Source organism: Pseudogymnoascus destructans (genome assembly GCF_001641265.1).
Source record: "Pseudogymnoascus destructans isolate 20631-21 unplaced genomic scaffold scaffold_17, whole genome shotgun sequence".
Taxonomy (NCBI): Eukaryota; Fungi; Ascomycota; class Leotiomycetes; order Thelebolales; family Thelebolaceae; genus Pseudogymnoascus; species Pseudogymnoascus destructans.
In genome coordinates this window covers 725,803-744,379 of record NW_020167536.1, presented here as the reverse complement: position 1 = coordinate 744,379, position 18,577 = coordinate 725,803, and the positions used below count along the sequence as shown (strand labels likewise).

The window sequence follows — 18,577 nt, the reverse complement described above, 5'->3', positions numbered from 1 at the left end:
TCAAAGGAAGAACTTGATTTGGTCGAAGAATATGTCTTCGAGCACTTGCCAAAAGGGTTCATTGAAGCAAGCAAAGCCCCATAATCTTCACCCATTATGTTTGTGAGAAAGCCAGGTGGTGGTCTTCGATTCTGTGTTGACTACAGGAAGCTAAATGCCATAACGAAAAAGGATCGATATCCCATACCACTCATTGATGAAATGCTGGCCCAAGTCATAGGAGCAAAATATCTCACCAAACTGGACATTCGACATGCCTTCAATCAAATTCGAATGCAGACAGAAGAAGATGAAGACCTCACTACATTCAGAACTCGATTTGGATCCTACAAATACAAGGTCATGCCCTTCGGACTCACAAATGGTCCAGCAACATTCCAGAGGTACATGAATGAAACCCTCATGGATTACCTCAACCAATTCGTCACCGCATACATGGATGACATTCTTATCTACAGTGCTACTCGAGCGGAGCATACAGAGCACATAAGGAAAGTCCTACAGAAGCTTCGAGAAGCTGGACTGCAAGCAGATATCTCAAAATGTGAGTTTTTCGTCCAAGAAACCAAATTCCTAGGACTCATCGTGGGAGTCAATGGCATTCGCATGGACCCTGCAAAGGTTTCTACTATATTGGAATGGCAAACTCCAAAATCGCTCAGGGATATGCAAGCTTTCATTGGATTCTGCAATTTCTATCGAAGGTTCATCCGAAATTACTCCAGCATCATGAGGCCATTGGTGAACCTTACCAGAAAGGATCAGATATTCGAATGGACTCATGCATGCCAAACTGCATTCGAGCTGTTGAAACAAACAGTCACAGAAGCTCCTGTCTTGAGGCATTTCGATAGAAACAAGACAGCCTATGTCGAAGCAGATTCCTCAGACTTCATCTCATCAGGAGTCTTATCACAAAAAGATGATCAAGGGGTTCTACATCCAGTTGCATACTTCTCGAAAAAGCTAGCACCTGCAGAATGCAATTACGAGATATATGACAAGGAATTGCTTGCAATCATCAGATGTTTCGAAGCATGGAGACCAGAACTTGAAGGGACAGATTTTCCAGTCCAAGTCTTGTCTGATCACAAAAGCTTGGAATACTTCATGTCCACCAAGAAGCTGACAAGAAGACAAGCTCGATGGGCTGAATTCCTCTCTCGATACAACTTCCAGATCATCTATAGGCCTGGGAAGCAAAATGGAAAAGCAGATGCTTTGACTCGAAGGCCTGGTGATAGACCAGAAGGCAATGATGAGGATGATCGACAAAAGCAACAGCTTCAGGTGTTGCTACCACCTTCGAGGCTACATCCAGACATTCAGAAACTCAAAGAACAAGGCCAAACAGCTCAGCTAGCTCCAGTGGAAACTCATATCAGAGAAATGACAATTCTTGAGAAAATCCAAAAGTCTCAACTGGAAGACAAATTCTGCAAGGCTACACTACAGAAGCTTGAGAATGGTGATCGAACAAGCAAAGAGGTTGCATTGGCTTATTGCGAACTCAAAAACGGCATGCTAGAATATCAAAATCGAGTTTGGGTGCCAGAAACCATTCAGGTGGACTTGTTGAGAGAAGTTCATGAACAACCTTCTATGGGACATCCAGGAGCTGGAAAGATGCTGCGAGTCATGAAACAGCACTATTACTGGCCAAACATGGACAAAACAATAATTTGATATATCAAAAACTGCCATAGTTGTCGAAGATCGAAACCATCTCGAGATTCCTACAATGGACTTCTACAACCAATCCCTATTGACAGTCGACCATGGATGGATATATCAATGGATTTCGTGACAGGATTACCACTCTGTGAAGGGAACAATGCTATCTTGGTTGTTGCATGCAGGTTGACGAAAGAAAGACATTTCATTCCGTGTTTCGCTGGGCAAGAAGGGACTACTGCAGAAGCTACAGCACAGCTCTTACTTCGACATGTATGGAAGCACCATGGCCTACCAAACTCGACAATATCAGACAGAGGTCCTCAGTTCATTGCAGAAGTCTGGAGTTTGCTCTGCAAAATTTGGAAAATTTCGGCCAAACTTTCAACTGCCTTCCACCCAGAAACAGATGGACAGACTGAGCGATTCAATGCAGAGCTCGAACGCTACTTGCGAGCTCATGTGAACTATCTTCAAGACAATTGGGTTTCATACTTGTGCATGGCGGAGTTTGCTGCCAACAGTTTGCCATCAGATGCAACCAAGACAAGTGCGTTTTTTGCGAACAAGGGCTATGAACCAAGAATGAGCTTCGATACAGAGCAGCAAGCATATCACGAAGCCAAACAAGAGCACAAGAACATAGCTCAGACCATGGCAAAGGTTTGGGAGTTTCTGCAGGATGAAATCACGCTCTCGCAAGCAAAAATGGAACATTTCGCGAACAAGAAAAGGAAACCTGCACCACGCTATCAAGTGGGAGACAGAGTACGGCTTTCAACTCGAAATATAAAGACACAGAGGCCATCAAAGAAGCTAGACCACAAGCAAGTGGGACCTTTTGAAATTCTAGAGCGAATTGGGCAAGTTGCATATCGGCTCAAACTTCCAAACAGCATGAAGATTCATCCAGTATTTCATGCCAATCTATTAAGACTTGACTCGAATGATGCAATCGAAGGGCAGCAACAGGAGCCAGAGCCTCCAGTCATTGTCAATGGCGAAGAGGAGTGGGAAGTGGACGAAATCCTCGACTCAAAAGTTATTCGAAAGAAGCTTTTCTACAAGGCAGCTTGGAAGAACTATCCACCAGATGAGACATGGTATACTGAAGAGAGCTTTGAAAATTCTCCAGAAGTTACCCAAGCATATCACAGAAAATACCCTCAGAAACCAAAATGAGAGCTGGAGACAATTGTTTTTTTTTGAAAATGGGATTTCTTGATCAGGAGATCAACTCTGGAGTAGGGGGGGGGTAGTGTTACGATATCAAGTGCGCCTTGCAGCTCGAGTGGGGGTTCAGGGGTGTGGGGAGCTTTCCGGGGTTGGAGCGAAGTTTTCAGTTGTGGAGTGAATTCTCAGAACTGGTCTCGCTAAAGAGAATTCACTCCACAATAGCTGTATATAGATCGAGCCACTGCTCGAGTGCTCCTCTTCTCTTTCCTTTCTTCTCTAGATTGAGTTTAATTCATAATACCCAACTGGCGCCCTATGCCTTGGTGAACCGTGACATACGTAGATACATCGACTATTGACTGGAGGCCTTCTTCCGAGGCCTCCAACCCCTTTTATCTATGCACCTTGTGCCCTATTTTACTGAGCCCTATGGGCCGCTTATGAAAGGAACCTCACGTGGTGGCACGTGATGGCCTTCCTTACATAAAGCCACAAAGCCACCCCACCAAACGAGACTATTGCCCACCTCCAAACCGCTGATCCAGTCCTCTAAGGACTCGATAACCATAAAATTGACACTGAGCTCAATGCTGGCCTCTTCAAATGCACCTCGTACTGAGTCTAGCACTTCGTACTTGCCGTATTTTGCTTTATCCCATGCCGTATCATCGATGGGTATGATATGGGAGCGATTTAATTTTGGGAAGGCCGCCCCATAGCCCTTTGTATCCAAAAGTTCAAGAGCCCAGTTACTGCAATCAACATCGGTAAGGGCACGATGGATTGTTCTATATCGATCCGTCTGGAAACTTCGAAATACCGTACTTTCAGAAGGTGGCCTGGAATGGAGGAAATAAGATCTATGAAGATATAAGTACTAGTTGGAAGAAATAAAGTATGATATATCTGACAAATATATAGAGAGGATTAGGGCGACAGGGGGCCAGCCATACCTTTAGTCGCTCTAAGGGTGGCGGCAAGCGCTTACCTAAACCATATCTGTCAGGAGGGTGACAACAGGCTTCACCCCCAAATAACAGGTTGCAGTGGACTGAAAGTTCTCTAAGGGCTCTATGATCCCTTAGGTTCAGCGCGCTGTTTTCTACAGCCAGTACATCGTCGATTATTAGGTTTAGTGTGGTGATATTTTGACCGACAAGTAACAAAGAGCTTGAAATCCTGCTTGGTGATATGCTGTTAGGACCCGCCAACACAACGCAAGTAAATTCCTGTTACGACGGAACAAGAAGGCTGGCCAACTACAGGACAGGAAGGAGGGAGGTCGCATGAGACCGGCCCTGGTACCTGGAGGGGCAGCGGGGAATAGTAGTTCCGAAAGTATCACGTGACGGACTCGCAGGATGATGAGAAGAGTCCTAAGAGTCCAGGACTCCGAGGACTCGAGTGAGTTCCCAGGAGTCCACTAGGCACGTGACGGACTCGCAGGATGATGAGAAGAGTCCTAAGAGTCCAGGACTCCGAGGACTCGAGTGAGTTCCCAAGAGTCCACTAGGCACGACGCCACTATATAAGTAGATAGTATTTCCTTAGATAGGAGCTTCGTGCTCAACTCAATACAGTATTTGTTATATACTAGTAACGTGTTACTTGAAGCCTTTGTGTCTGATCCCCTGCCTCCTCTGATAAGTAAACCTTTACGCAAGAGAACCTCTGTGTCTTCTATCGTTTAGAAGTCAGCGTTACACTTTGAGCACCACTTCTACGAGGTACCGGCTTACACACAAAGCAACATGTCTGTCGTCAGTTCGAAGGGGAAAACCCCCACCACGCCAACTTCGTCTCAGAGGTCTAAGCCTGAGAATGAAGAGATGCCCGATGCACCCACCGTCAATGAACTCAAGGAAACTCTACGCGTCAAGTTGCCCGACACTTACTCCGGCAACCGAAAGGAACTTGAGGTGTTTTTGCTACAGGTCGAACTGTACCAGCACTTCAATGACGAGAAGTTTCCCACCCAGGAGAGCTATGCCCTGTGGACTGCGTCCTACCTTAGGGGGGAAGCCCTGCGATGGATCGAACCATTCCTCAAGGACTATTTCAAATATGAAAGTACCAATGGAAGCATGACAACTACGCAGACTATGTTTGGCAGCTGGAATGGATTCTGTAAGGAAATCCGACGCATGTTCGGAGACATCGATGAGATTAAGACCGCAGAAGACCATCTGTTTGCACTTAAGCAGACTGGCAGCGCCCTCACATACTCCACAGAATTCCAGAGATACGGCAATCAGACAGGATGGGACGCCAGCGCACTCATCAGCCACTACCGACGTGGGCTGAAGAGCCATATACGTATGGAACTTGCCCGTTTGGAACAACAACCAACGGACATGGTAGCGCTAATCGAACATACGGTCCGAATCGACAATCGACTATACGAATTCCAGAAGGAACGTCGGACCTATGACAAGCCCAAGAAAAGTTACCCCTACCGGGGAAACGAGGGCAGACGACGGGATCAACACCCGCGAGACAACCGTTGGTCGGACCCAATGGAACTCGATGCCACGTTCAAACCTGGACGACCCCGTGACCCTAAGAAAGACAGACAATTCAAGGAACGACTCTGTTTTAACTGCGACAAGCCAGGCCACATGGCCCGAGACTGCAGACAGCCAAAGAAAGGGAACGGCGGACGCAAAGTCGGCAAACAACTCAATGCCACCTGGACAGGACAGTTGAACGCAACGTTTGTGAGCAAACAGGACTGGGGAATAAACGGCGAAAGCACCCCAGAAGACGAGAGCTCAGATGAAGGGTCGGAGGCGGAATCGTTCACCGTCTCGGAACAGGAGACCTTCGATGAACTCGCACCTACGGAACCAATGAGTCCACGGTGCAAGAGCGTAGTAAGACGCATGGCAAAACACGCCCACGCGAAGATTAGGGCCGAACGAGACAAGCCCAATGGCCAGAGGAGAATCCCCATGCTTAAAGACCTCTACGGGAACCTGTTACAGGAACTTCCGTTAAAGTGCAAGGTGGACGACTGCAAGGATGACCTCTGGAGATACTACGACCAACTAACGAATACCCGCAGGCTGCTTGGCACGTCCCAAGACGTAGCTAAGTTGGAAGCCCAAGAAGCGGAAGAACTGGAGAAGGATGTCGAGCATATGGCTAAACTGAAGTATATGAAAAGCGTCAAACTTTACTACCAGGACCGCAGGAGAGCCCTGAAGAAGTACGACGAGAAAGCCAGAGATATGCTCCGACGGGAAAATGCGAGACCCACTCCACGCATCGAAAGGAGAGCCATGGAGCAACTAGACACGTTCTCCACGCCTCCGAGGGAAGATAGTGCATGGGTGAGAGGACAGCGGGAACTATCAATGACAGACGCAACAGAGACTGATCATCCCTGGCACGCGTATGTCTACTGGGAGTATTGCAGCGAAGATGACTGCAAGCTCCACTGGAAAAAAAAACACCAGAATCAGTTGTTTCCCCGATCCTCGCCCAGGATACACTTCAGAGACGCAGAGCAAGTTCACGCCCTCAGGCGAAGCCAGTCTGAAGGAGACTTGCCTATCAAAAGCGAACAGGTATACAAGAAATACCCACATCTGCTAGACGAAGCAGAAGAGCGAGGGAAACGATCTCCCCAAGGACCACCATTGGAAGCGGATGAATACTATCCTTCCTCGGACGAGTCAAAAAACTAGGAGTCCTCGACGGTAGGCCACCGGCGAGCGACACGAAGAGGCCTAGTACAGACCAGCTATGCGCCACGACGGGCAGCATGCAACTATATGTGGTCGCTAAGATACAACAGCGACACCTCCGAGCAATGATTGACTCAGGAGCGACGGGCAACTTTATGACAAAGAAAGTAGCAGACACGCAAGGTTTCAAGACGCAATTGAAAACCGAACCATACCCGTTAATGGTCGTAGATGGAGAGCCCATCTCGACTAATGAAGGAATGGTGACCCACGAAACGGTCCCATTGGAAATGGTCATGCTACACGGGCACAAGGAAACGATTCAGTTTGACATCGTGCACATGGACAACCATGCGTGCATCCTTGGTATGCCATGGCTCAAGAAACACAACCCCCAGATCGACTGGTGGAACGAGAAAGTTGTGATGAGCCAGTGCGCGTGTGAACAACGGACGGACACGCGACAACGGGAGAAACCCTCCCAGGGCCGGAAGGAGTTATGTGCAACCTCCGAGCTCGATGACCTAGCCCAGGCATCCTCACCGATGAGTATACCGGTGGAGTACAAGGAATACGAGCAATTATTCCAGGAAGGCCCTAAGAATGAGGCGCTTCCTAAGCACCAACCATGGGATCACGAGATACCTTTGGAGAAAGACAAGAGTCCACCGTTTGGACCAATATATCAGCTATCGGAAAAGGAGCTGAAGGTACTTAAGGAGTACATCGATGATAACCTAGCGAAAGGATTCATCAGACCATCCACATCACCAGCAGGAAGTCCGGTGCTTTTCGTACCAAAGAAAGACGGCTCCCTACGGTTATGTGTGGACTATCGAGCGTTGAACAACATCACAATCAAGGACAGGTATGCCCTGCCGTTAATCAACGAACTACACGATAGATTTCAAGGAGCAAAGATCTTCAGTAAGCTAGATCTGCGAGGAGCATACAACCTGATCCGAATCAAGGCTGGGGAAGAGTGGAAAACAGCATTCCGCACCCGCTATGGCCTATTCGAGTATCAAGTCATGCCCTTTGGGCTAACAAACGCACCCGCATCTATGCAACGACTGATGAATGATGCTTTGCACGAATACTTAGACATCTTTACCATTGTCTACCTAGACGATGTCCTGGTGTATTCAGCAACCAAGGAAGAGCATGTCAAGCATGTCAAACTTGTCCTGAAGAAACTAAAGGAGTACAGCTTACTCCTCAAACCAGAGAAGTGCGAGTTCCATAAAAACCAAGTCGAATTCTTGGGTTACATTATTGGAACGCACGGCATCAAGATGGACCAAGCAAAAGTAACGGCAGTGTTGGAATGGCCAACACCGACCACGGTCAAGGAAGTGCAAGCCTTCCTAGGCTTCGCCAACTTCTACCGAAGATTCATCTCGGGATATTCCAAGGTAGCTCAACCACTCACGGAGCTTACCAGAAAGGATCTCAAATTCAAATGGACGGACAAGGCAGAGGCTGCTTTCCAGGAACTTAAGACGAAGTTCACGGAAGCACCTATCCTTGCTACATTTGACCCTGCAAAGAAGATCATCCTCGAAACGGACTCTTCTGACTTCGCAATTGGAGCATGTCTGAATCAACCAGACGAGAACGGTAAGTTCAAACCAATCGCGTACTACTCTAGGAAACTGTCACCCGCGGAACTCAATTACGACATCCACGACAAGGAGCTACTGGCTATTGTCGTTGCCTTTGAGCAGTGGCGAGTATATCTTGAGGGATCCACCTACCCTGTGCAGGTATGGACGGATCACAAGAACCTCATATATTTCACCACGACCAAGGTTTTAAACCGCAGACAAGTCCGCTGGGCAGAAACCCTCGCAGCCTACAACTTCACGATAACCTATCGCAAGGGCTCCGAGAATGCAAGAGCAGATGCTCTCAGCAGACGGACCGACTACGCCGGCCCAAAGGAAAAAAGACCTAGAGCAATTCTGAAGAAAACAGATGCAGGAATACAGTACAACGAGTTACTAGCGACGATCTCAGTCATCGAAGATACAGAACTCGAGGAAAGACTCAAGAAAGCTTACGCAACAGACGAATGCGCCAAGCGAGTCTTGTCCAAAGTCGAAGGCGACTTCACCATCGACGAACAAGGATTGATTCGATACAAAGGGTTAGTGTATGTCCCAAGTCAAATGAGACGCCCGCTGGTGCAAGAACAACACTCGTTACCAGCACACGGTCATCAGGGAGTAACGCGAACCTTCGAACGAATCACTCGACACTACTACTTCCCAGGTATGAGGAAGCAGGTAGAGACAGTGGTAAGAGAGTGCGACATTTGCAGCAAGTCAAAATCCAATAAGGCATCTGCCATACGGACAACTCAAGTCGACACCAGTACCAAAAGGAGCGTGGAAATCAATAGCTTTGGACTTCGTCGTCAAGCTTCCACCCTCCAAGGACCCGTTAACAGGAATAGAATACGACTCTATCCTCGTCATCACGGAAAGACTCACGAAATATGGGAAGTTTATACCATATCTAGAAGCTAGCGACGCCGAGGCGCTCGCATATACCTTCATTCGAGTCATATTAGCCGATCATGGGATGCCAGAAGAAATCATCTCAGATAGAGACAAGCTCTTTACTTCGAAATTCTGGAAATCATTGATGGCGCTACTGGGAACAAATCATAAGCTATCAACAGCTTTTCATCCCCAGACAGATGGCCAAACAGAAAGATTAAATCAGACCCTTGAACAGTACCTGCGAAGCTATGTCAATCATCAACAGGATAACTGGGTTCAGATCTTACCCATCGCACAGTTTGCATATAACAGCGCGATGACAGAAGCAACGAAAGTCTCACCGTTCTTTGCCAATTATGGCTACCAACCAGAAGCATATAGGCAACCAAGACCGGATGAATCACGAGCTGAACAAGCCCTGATCGTGGTGGAACAACTTAAATCGTTCCACGAACAACTTGCGACGGACATCCAATTCTTAAATGAACGATCCGCCGCATACGCAAACAAGAAGCGCAGTATGGAACCTGCCTTCAAGGAGGGGGATAAAGTATACCTACTCCGGAAACATATCAAAACGAAACGACCAAGCACAAAGTTGGACTTCAAGAAATTGGGACCATTCAAAATATTGAACAAAGTCAGCTCAGTTAATTACAGACTGCAGCTACCCAGGAAGTCTAGACTACACCCAGTATTTCATGTCTCACTACTGGAACCAGCAAGAGGAAATACCCCAATTGCGACCGACACCGAACTCCAACCCGAGAATGAGATAATCGAATATGAGGTCGAAGCGATCCTAGACAGAAGGTTAGTAGGACGTCGAGAAGAGTTTTTGATAAAATGGGAAAATTACGAACCTACGGATAATTCGTGGGAACCAACAAGGAACATCAGCAAAGAACTGCTGGAGGAATATCGACGCCGCCATCCGCCAGCCATTGATCCCAAGATGCAGGGGAGTAGGCCAGTGGATCGGAGGAAGCGAGGGTCCCGGTCACAGACGAGGAGGCAGCGCTAACTGCCTGTTCCTCAGCCTCAACAGCGTCACGCTTCTCAGCAGCCACACGTTCGGCCTCCTCTGCCGCATCAAGCTCGTCGAGGGTTTTCAAACCTCGCCGGAGCATATCTTTACCACGGGTTCGGATGAGGCGTTTCTGCTTTCGCAGACGAAGTAACTTCGAAAGGGTTTCTTCCTCTTCGCGATCCAGGCGATCCTCCTCCCGTTCGAGCTTCACCCAGTCGGGATGCTCAGGACCCATACAGTCACACTTTTCTTTCAAGTTGCGACGAACGCACTCGGCGCACCGCCGTGAATCATTTGGAGACGACACGCAAGTAACGTTTCGCCTCACGCAGTTCGAGCAAGAATCCATTTCGGGTAGTTCGTATCCGTGGTTCTTTATTCGACGGACAAGATCGTTGCGTTCCTGGAGTTTGCAGGCAGTGTCAGTAGGCATGTTGCATGTTGAAGGACTCGCTGAGGAGCAGCAGAGTCCCGGGGACATGGACGTACTTATAGGATTCGAGACGAATGCCCAGGGGAAGGGAGCGAGTGTTACGACGGAACAAGAAGGCTGGCCAACTACAGGACAGGAAGGAGGGAGGTCGCATGAGACCGGCCCTGGTACCTGGAGGGGCAGCGGGGAATAGTAGTTCCGAAAGTATCACGTGACGGACTCGCAGGATGATGAGAAGAGTCCTAAGAGTCCAGGACTCCGAGGACTCGAGTGAGTTCCCAGGAGTCCACTAGGCACGTGATGGACTCGCAGGATGATGAGAAGAGTCCTAAGAGTCCAGGACTCCGAGGACTCGAGTGAGTTCCCAAGAGTCCACTAGGCACGACGCCACTATATAAGTAGATAGTATTTCCTTAGATAGGAGCTTCGTGCTCAACTCAATACAGTATTTGTTATATACTAGTAACGTGTTACTTGAAGCCTTTGTGTCTGATCCCCTGCCTCCTCTGATAAGTAAACCTTTACGCAAGAGAACCTCTGTGTCTTCTATCGTTTAGAAGTCAGCGTTACAATTCCGTCAAAAACTTGCAGCACTTGAGAACTTCCACAATGCTATCACAAAAGCCTCTGGTCTCAAATCGCAACCGCCGAAGCCGAGATGGTGCCCCCCCCCCCCAAGTTGTATAGGAAAAGGTGGCCCCAGTTGCACAGGAAAAGGTGACATTTTAAGTTCAAGATACTCGAGGTTTGGGTGCAATAGATGTTCCCTGATATCTAAGAAATTTCGCAAGGGGTATAGCAGCCGAACATGTGTCAATGCCAACGCTGGGTTCCTTTGGAGCCAATAGTGCGACTGTAAGGGAGGCCATCACGTGCCACCACGTGAGGCCCCTATTGGCAGGGCCCGTAGGGCTTGGTAAACTAGGGCATAGGGCGCCTAGCTAAAAGGGACTAGAGGCCTCGGAAGAAGGACTCCAGTTAATAGTCACTATACCTACTATCCCCCCCCCTGAATGATTGTAACGACCCGCTATTTTGAAGCACGCCATTGCCCTCCCATTGATGGTATATCAATATTTCGAAGTGCGCGCGGCTGTTTATATCGTCCAATCATCCACACAGGTAGGCGATTGTAATGGTGGGTGCACCAGATGTGAGAATCTAGCCACCCAAGGAAGGGATGATTTTACTAAGACAACACACTGTCTTAGGAAACAGAGCCAAAGGGTCGTAGCTTAGACTATTCCACAACGCAGCAATCAGGTGTATGATGTAGTGGAGTGGTTCAGACAAGTTGCAACAAATGTTGAGTCTGGGAACTCAGGGGTAAGTCAGAGGTTAACACCTCACTGACTTTTCAGAAACAAGGAGTAACAAGATGAATGCTTGGAAGCTTGTAAAAGACGTGGAAGTATGTGATAGTCAATTTACTGTATTGTCTGCTTGCCCTTTCTTAAGGAAAGGGCAATCCTATTTATGCTAAAGGAGTGTAGTTCTCTCATTTTCCAAGACTTTCCATGACTAACCAGGCTTGGTAAGTGTAGTCGACGTAAGAGAAGCCCATAGAACCATCTCCTAGGTTCCTAGCCTATAGGAAGTGAAAGGAGATCCAAGGTCAGAGTACCCCTATAGACAAATTATGTCATAACTTAACCAATCTTGTGGGTAACTAAGGAGCGATGACGTGTAATGAATCATAGAGGGTTGTAGAAGCTTTTGGAGCTATCGTTCATGTTCCTAGGCCTCTAGTTGATAGAGATATGTCATGTGTATTAGCCCAGTAACTAAGGAGTGATGTCATGTAATGAATCATAGAGGGTTGTAGAGATATGCTATGTGGTCATATCGGCCCAGTAACTAAGGAGCAATGACATGTAATGAATCATAGAGGGTTGTAGCAATCGTTGAGTAGTATTGCTCTTGTTGTTGGTGTGATAAGCCAAAATATGTATAGTGACTTGTAGGTTTGAGGAGGAGATTTCTAAGTTTGCTCTTGAGTTTGATAGCAAACTCAGTGCAACGAATGTCAGTATGACAGCGATCAGTTCCAGAAGCATTAACACAAAAGACAAGGCTAATTCGAGTTTTCTCCTTCTTTAATCCTGGAAGTGTTTGTGTTGCAAGCCCTCGAGACGGCATCATCTTCCAGTATAGGCCTGTCTCGTCCATATTATAAATGTCCTCCTGAAATTCACCGACTCGCACTCTCATATGCTATTACTGTGAGCTGGGTGCCCTGTGTCCTTACAGTATATCACTGCTTGTAAAACCTCCACGTGATTGAATTCGTTGCTGCCATATAATAAGGAGTCGCTCCACTTCTGGCCACTGTCCAACTCATAGTCGTGATCCCGTAGGTTGTATAGCTTTGTCTAGATCTTCGAAATGTGAGCTTAAAGACTCGGAAACTGTCGACTGACTGAGTTTATGGCCGTAGTTCTGAGAGAACCATTCGATACATTGCTTTTGAGAAGGCTTCGGGTGTTGTTGATGTGCCCACTTGCGTAGAGCTCGGCGTTGCTCAATAGTTATTGCAAATCGTTTCGTCATTTCAAGGTCTGAATAGGAACACCATAGCACGGATAAAGCGATATTTGGGAAAGGGAGCACCGATATCGTGAGTATCGGTAATTGTATGGTGGTGTTGTCGGGACCAGGAAAAATATCGCAATAATGAAGTTATCGCTTAATCGAGAATCGTTATAACGGTGCTTTACTGTATTGTGCTTACTGAATACGATACCTTCCTGCCTCCTGACCTGGTTCTCTAGACTCCCGTGAGACCTTAGGCTTACGCTTTACACACCCATTCCACCTCAGTCCCGCGGCCTGTATCCACGTAGCTTTTCAAATATCAGAATAAATCCTCAATATATTCCGATCTAAGCCCCATAGCTTCGCCAAAAGAATTAGCCACTAAACTTATTGAGAAGCCTCTGGCAGAGAGCCCTTGAGAACATCAACCCCACGTCTCAACTCCAAGAGTTGGATCACTGCGGCGACGTTCGACTCGGTAATAGCGGTCGTGGCGGGGAAGCTCTGGTTTGTAGTCGTCCATTCGACCCAGATCTCCCAACTTTTCCATGTCGCCGCCAAATTCGTCGAAGTATTGTTGAGGAACTCGGTCATGGATAGCTGCGTAAGCGGTTCGTTGGACCGCCTCCAAGGTCATATCGGCGGTGAGGATAATAACATCGTTATCGTTTGGGCTGGAAAGCTTGAAAGCGATAGGGACCGACATGTGTCTATAGCTGTGTTGCGAGGTGGATGGTTTGTAGATATATTTTAATCTCAAGCGTCGAGGTTATCCACTATATATTGATTTCCATATTTTAAACACATCGTCGTCACCTAAGACGGACGAATTCATCGAGATGCCAAGTGAAGTCGCGATACCTTTTCTTCTCACCGATATGCGTGCTGATTCTTGTACGGCATCATATTAAACCGCTTCTGTACTGTCGCCTTGGGGCCGTCAATACGACGGGGTGTGGTGCACCATGCACAGATACAGTTATACAATAGGCTCACTTACCCTTGACTGGTTGCGTGATGAGAAAATAACACTGCGTACGCTCGGTCTAGATTAACATCTCATCATTCTCACATAGCATATGTATCCAAACGGTAAACCCATTGAGACAGTCCCAGCCATATTAAACGATTCTTCATTTTCATCCTTTCACCAGTGTTGCCCGAATACCGCTCTGAGTACTACTCGAGCATCCTCGAGTAGAGTACTCAAAATTGAAGCTCGAGTACCGGTATTTGAATACCGGTACTCGAATACCGTGAGTACAGTAGTACTCGCATATAAAATAGAAATTGACTGTATTTACTATTCTAACTCTCATTATCTGCATCGTCGCCGCTGTCCTTGTCGTCGCCTTGTGATATAATACCCCAATTCCGTAAGCAAAGTAGATATCTAAGTGTAGACGGTGATAATCTGTTCCGTTTCTTTGTGATAATATCACCGCCAACACTAAATACTCGTTCCGAGTCTGCTGAGGTAGCTGGAATAGCTAGGTGATCCTTTGCTATAGAAGCAATCAACGGATATTGGAATTGCTTACTCTGCCAATATTTGAGAATATCTGTGTTCCTACCAACTGTCGGCTCCTTCATCCATCGCTTCCATTCTGGCTCAGTATCGTGATGGCTTTGCGATACGTATAGCTCGTCTTCTGAGTCTATATCGATACTGGGCGTTGCTAGGGAGGGGCCTAAATTGTGGATACAGTTTCTACTGAAGTAGAGTACCACAGCATGGCATCCGGCATGGCGCGAAAGGAGGCTGTTAGTCCCGTTTCCTATATCGGAGTCCTCGGGGTTTGCTGTCACGGTAATGCTTGGCATTTGCGGGGGTTTTATATATCTAGCCATAGCACGTGACAAACCCTCAAATTATGTCATATCTGAAATTGCTGAGGTACGACGGCATATCAGCTATTGCAGCATTGCAACACCATCGATACTGAAACGGGAAAGAAGCAGGACAAGATTGCCACTCCATCATATTCAAAAAAATATCCGATTTGTTGCAGAATCCGGAAACCATGCCAGCACTGATGTCATGGCTCACGTGACCATCTGCTTACTCAAGCTCCCATGAGTGGTCGGCTCGAGCGGGGCAGGAGCTTGTTGTCTGATCATCATTAAATCACCTATCCCCCACTTCTGAACACCTTCTCTTCTTCTCTCCCCCCACCTCAAGGCAACAATTCGTAGCAAAGACTCTGAATTAATTCCCGCTACTCAATATCCACAAAGGTTCTATTCCAGTAATATAATCCGCCAAGATGGTCAAAGCAGGTACGTGGACGAGTTTAGTTCGCTGCTACTGTGTTTGTGTTTTTTTGTGTCGGTGGAGTGGTGGTAGTTTGTCCAATGACGCAGCTTCCCGCGCGCTGAATTGAGCACATTCATCGACACATCTATTTACTCTACCAGGAAGGGCGCAACCTTGGGGACTGTCAGCCTCAACCGCCTCAGCAGCCTCCTCTCCACCCTCTCCTATCCTCTACCAAGCTACCCCGCACTTCACACCATCCCCCAGAACCCGCTTGGCTAACCCCGCATAGTTGCAACCGTCCATGGTGACTCTAAGGTCTTCGGCACCGTCACCTTCGAGCAGGCTGATGAGAACTCCTCCACCACCATCTCCTGGAACCTCACTGGCAACGACGCCAACGCCCAGCGCGGAATCCACGTTCACCAGTTCGGTGACAACACCAACGGCTGCACCTCTGCTGGCCCACATTGTGAGTTTATCTCAACAATACCCGTATCCATCATTGTTCAATGTCAAGATGGACAATGGTCGGAGGAGAGAAAGATGTGAAGGAGAAACGTGTGGCGTGAGGGCGGAGTAGAGAGAAAGAGACATGAGGAAATAGAAACCCAAAATGGGCAGAACGAAGAGGGAAACGAGGAAGGAAGACCAGACGAATCAGACACTGCGAGGCCAACAGACCATCATACTAACTTCCCTTTCTCAGTCAACCCCCGTGGCAAGAACCACGGTGCCCCCATCGACGAGGAGCGCCACGTTGGTGACCTCGGCAACTTCAGCACCGATGCTCAAGGAAACTCCATCGGCACCACCACCGACAAGCTGATCAAGCTCATCGGCCCGGATAGCGTCATCGGCGTAAGCCTTCTCCCCAGCGGTGCTCCCACACTCCACCTCCCTTCTTTTCCTCCTGAGCAACTTTCTCCAGGTTGAGCGAGGTTGAGCGGGCAGAGGGGCAGCAAAATAAGAACAAGAAGCTAATCCGCTCAGCGAACCATCGTCGTCCACTCCGGCACCGACGACCTCGGCAAGGGGGGACACCCAGACTCCCTCAAGACCGGTAACGCTGGTCTCCGTCCCGCTTGCGGTGTCATTGGCATCTCCGCTTAGATAGCGAGTGAGATGGACGCACTAAAATGCTAGGTAGCTGGATATCAATCATTTTGAGAGTGTACAAGCTGTGTGTATGCATCAGTGATGTTGTGCTTGACGTGCGAGAGCAGTGCTGAATGCAGAGAGGGGTTAGTGGTGATCAATGGTCGTAGGCTGCCCCGTTTCTTTTTTCTCTTTTGTCTTTTTTGTTTCTCACCCACAAATATCAACTTTTTCACACCCCCCGTTTTCTCTGCCTCCCTATTTAATTTCTACCGCCGCCTACTCTCCCGACCTCCCGGATATCCCTCCCCATCCTCTTCCTTCGTCCCACCGCTAACCTCGGGCCGGCCCCCTCCCACACACAGCAGCACATGCATCCCGATCCCGTCCCCCCCCTCCCCATGCCACAAGCAAAAATCTCATCCCGCACCCGCACCCGGCCCGCACAAAAACGCCTTATCTCCCCCCCCCATCACCCGCTCTGACGCCATCATCCCGGCCCCGAAACCCCCGGTATGGTATCCCCGTCTATAAGTCCCGGTTATGGGTTGCGAGAGCGCGGGCCGTGATGCCGTGCCGATGTGGCAGGGGATTGGGGGGGAAATAGATTAGGGGTGTAAGCGGTGGTAGGGGGGATGGTGCAAGGGCTTGGTAAGCCCTAATGGGGGGGGAGGGGGGTATAGGCAGGGAGGGGAATATCGGAAGGATGATAAGCACGAGGTCGGGGGATAAACAGGGAGCGGGAGGGGGAAGGAATAAGCAGGACAGGGAGATGAAAGATGGAGGAGGGGGTGTGTGCAAGGTGCAAGGCAGGGTGGCGAGTGCCGAGGATCGAACACGATGGCGCATCTCTTGGTGAGGGAGCGATGTGATGCTGATACTGATGAGCCATGTCAGTTAGTTAGTTAGTTAGTTTGTTGGTCTGGATGGGGATGGGGATGGGGATGGGGACGGATGCAAGACCCTGTCGGCGCCGCTCGTCCCGCCGTTGAGGCGGGCAGGGGAGCTGTTTGTGGTGGGTTGGGTGCGTGGGTTGCTTGCACGTGCGAGGCACGAGTGAGATAATAGATGATGGCAGATTTGCGCGTTTTTGGCACGCGGTGAGCGGCGGGTTTATCCCTCTTATACGACAGGGATGGCGGCGTACAGTATTCCCATCCCCTGCCCCATGCCATACCCATACCCATAGTGCTACATACATCACCTCCATGTCTGATGTCTGGCAGGGGCTCTATTCCCTGCATATTGCATCTGACAGCCAAGACAGGGGGTCAAGGGGGGGAGGGGGAGGGAGGACGAACGCATTATCTGGATGCTTATGTTTGGGCTGGCTGGATGTAGGGATGGATGGGTTGGAAGGGTGTGGGTGTGGGTGTGGGTGTGGGTGTGGGTGTGGGTGTGGGTGTGGGTGTGGGTGTGGGTGTGGGTGTGGGTGTGGGTGTGGGTGTGGGTGTGGGTGTGGGTGTGGGTGTGGGTGTGGGGTGTGGGTGTGGGTGTGGGTGTGGTGTGCGTGGTGCTACGGCCGAGGATGGCGCGAAGGATGCGGTGATGCAGCACGGCGTGAGATGTTTTTTTCGAAGAATACACACACTGCACTTCCCACCGTACTCCAACATCTCTATACGACGGCCTACCCTTCCTCTATACTCCGTACGGCATACACCCATCACCCATCTCTCCCTCCGGACATAGCTACTACCTTGCCCTACGGCGGATTATCAGAGCCATCCCATCATCCCATCATCCCATCATCCCATCATCCCATCATCCCATCATCCCATCATCCCATCATCTCATCCCCCCTGCCCCCTTCCCCTTCCCCTTCCCCTTCCCCTTCCCCTTCCCCCTTCCCCCTTCCCCCTTCCCCCTTCCCCCTTCCCCCTTCCCCCCCCCTCCTTCCCTCGCTCGCAGGGATCCAACATACATACAATACGTACGCGCCTCCCCACCCAGACCGTTTCAGGATCGTGCAACAGTGCGGTCTTGGCGGGAAGGAAGGAACTCCCACCCCGAGCCATCCTACCCGAATTTCAAATCCCCGTAGTACTAGTACGTACCTCACACCCGCCATCACGCAAGTACACCCCACGCTAATCAACCCCCTCTGTTTGAGATACAGCTAGGGGGTGTGTGGTGTGGTGGTGTGGTGGTGTGGTGGTGTGGTGGTGTGGTGGTGTG

The 18,577-nt window shown here is 49.0% G+C and overlaps 3 protein-coding genes across 3 annotated transcripts; 1 reads left to right on the top strand and 2 right to left on the bottom strand.

Moving 5' to 3' along the window:
- Positions 1–13,431: 13,431 nt before the first annotated feature.
- On the bottom strand, positions 13,432–13,750 carry VC83_07078 (uncharacterized protein; the record flags this gene model as incomplete). The annotated part of the gene is made up of 2 exons (XM_024470657.1): positions 13,432–13,644; positions 13,703–13,750. The coding sequence occupies 2 exons, from the start codon at positions 13,748–13,750 to the stop codon at positions 13,432–13,434; spliced, it is 261 nt and encodes an 86-aa protein (XP_024322145.1).
- A 586-nt stretch (positions 13,751–14,336) lies between these two features.
- Positions 14,337–15,097, bottom strand: VC83_09656 (uncharacterized protein). Its single transcript, XM_024473069.1, has one exon. The coding sequence runs from the start codon at positions 14,893–14,895 to the stop codon at positions 14,353–14,355; it is 543 nt and encodes a 180-aa protein (XP_024328837.1). The 5' UTR covers positions 14,896–15,097; the 3' UTR covers positions 14,337–14,352.
- SOD1 (superoxide dismutase) lies at positions 15,098–16,477 on the top strand. Its single transcript, XM_024470656.1, has 4 exons — positions 15,098–15,324; positions 15,594–15,773; positions 16,011–16,162; positions 16,295–16,477. Exons 1-4 carry the CDS (start codon positions 15,312–15,314, stop codon positions 16,412–16,414), a joined length of 465 nt encoding a protein of 154 aa, XP_024322152.1. The 5' UTR covers positions 15,098–15,311; the 3' UTR covers positions 16,415–16,477.
- The last annotated feature ends 2,100 nt before the right edge of the window (positions 16,478–18,577 follow it).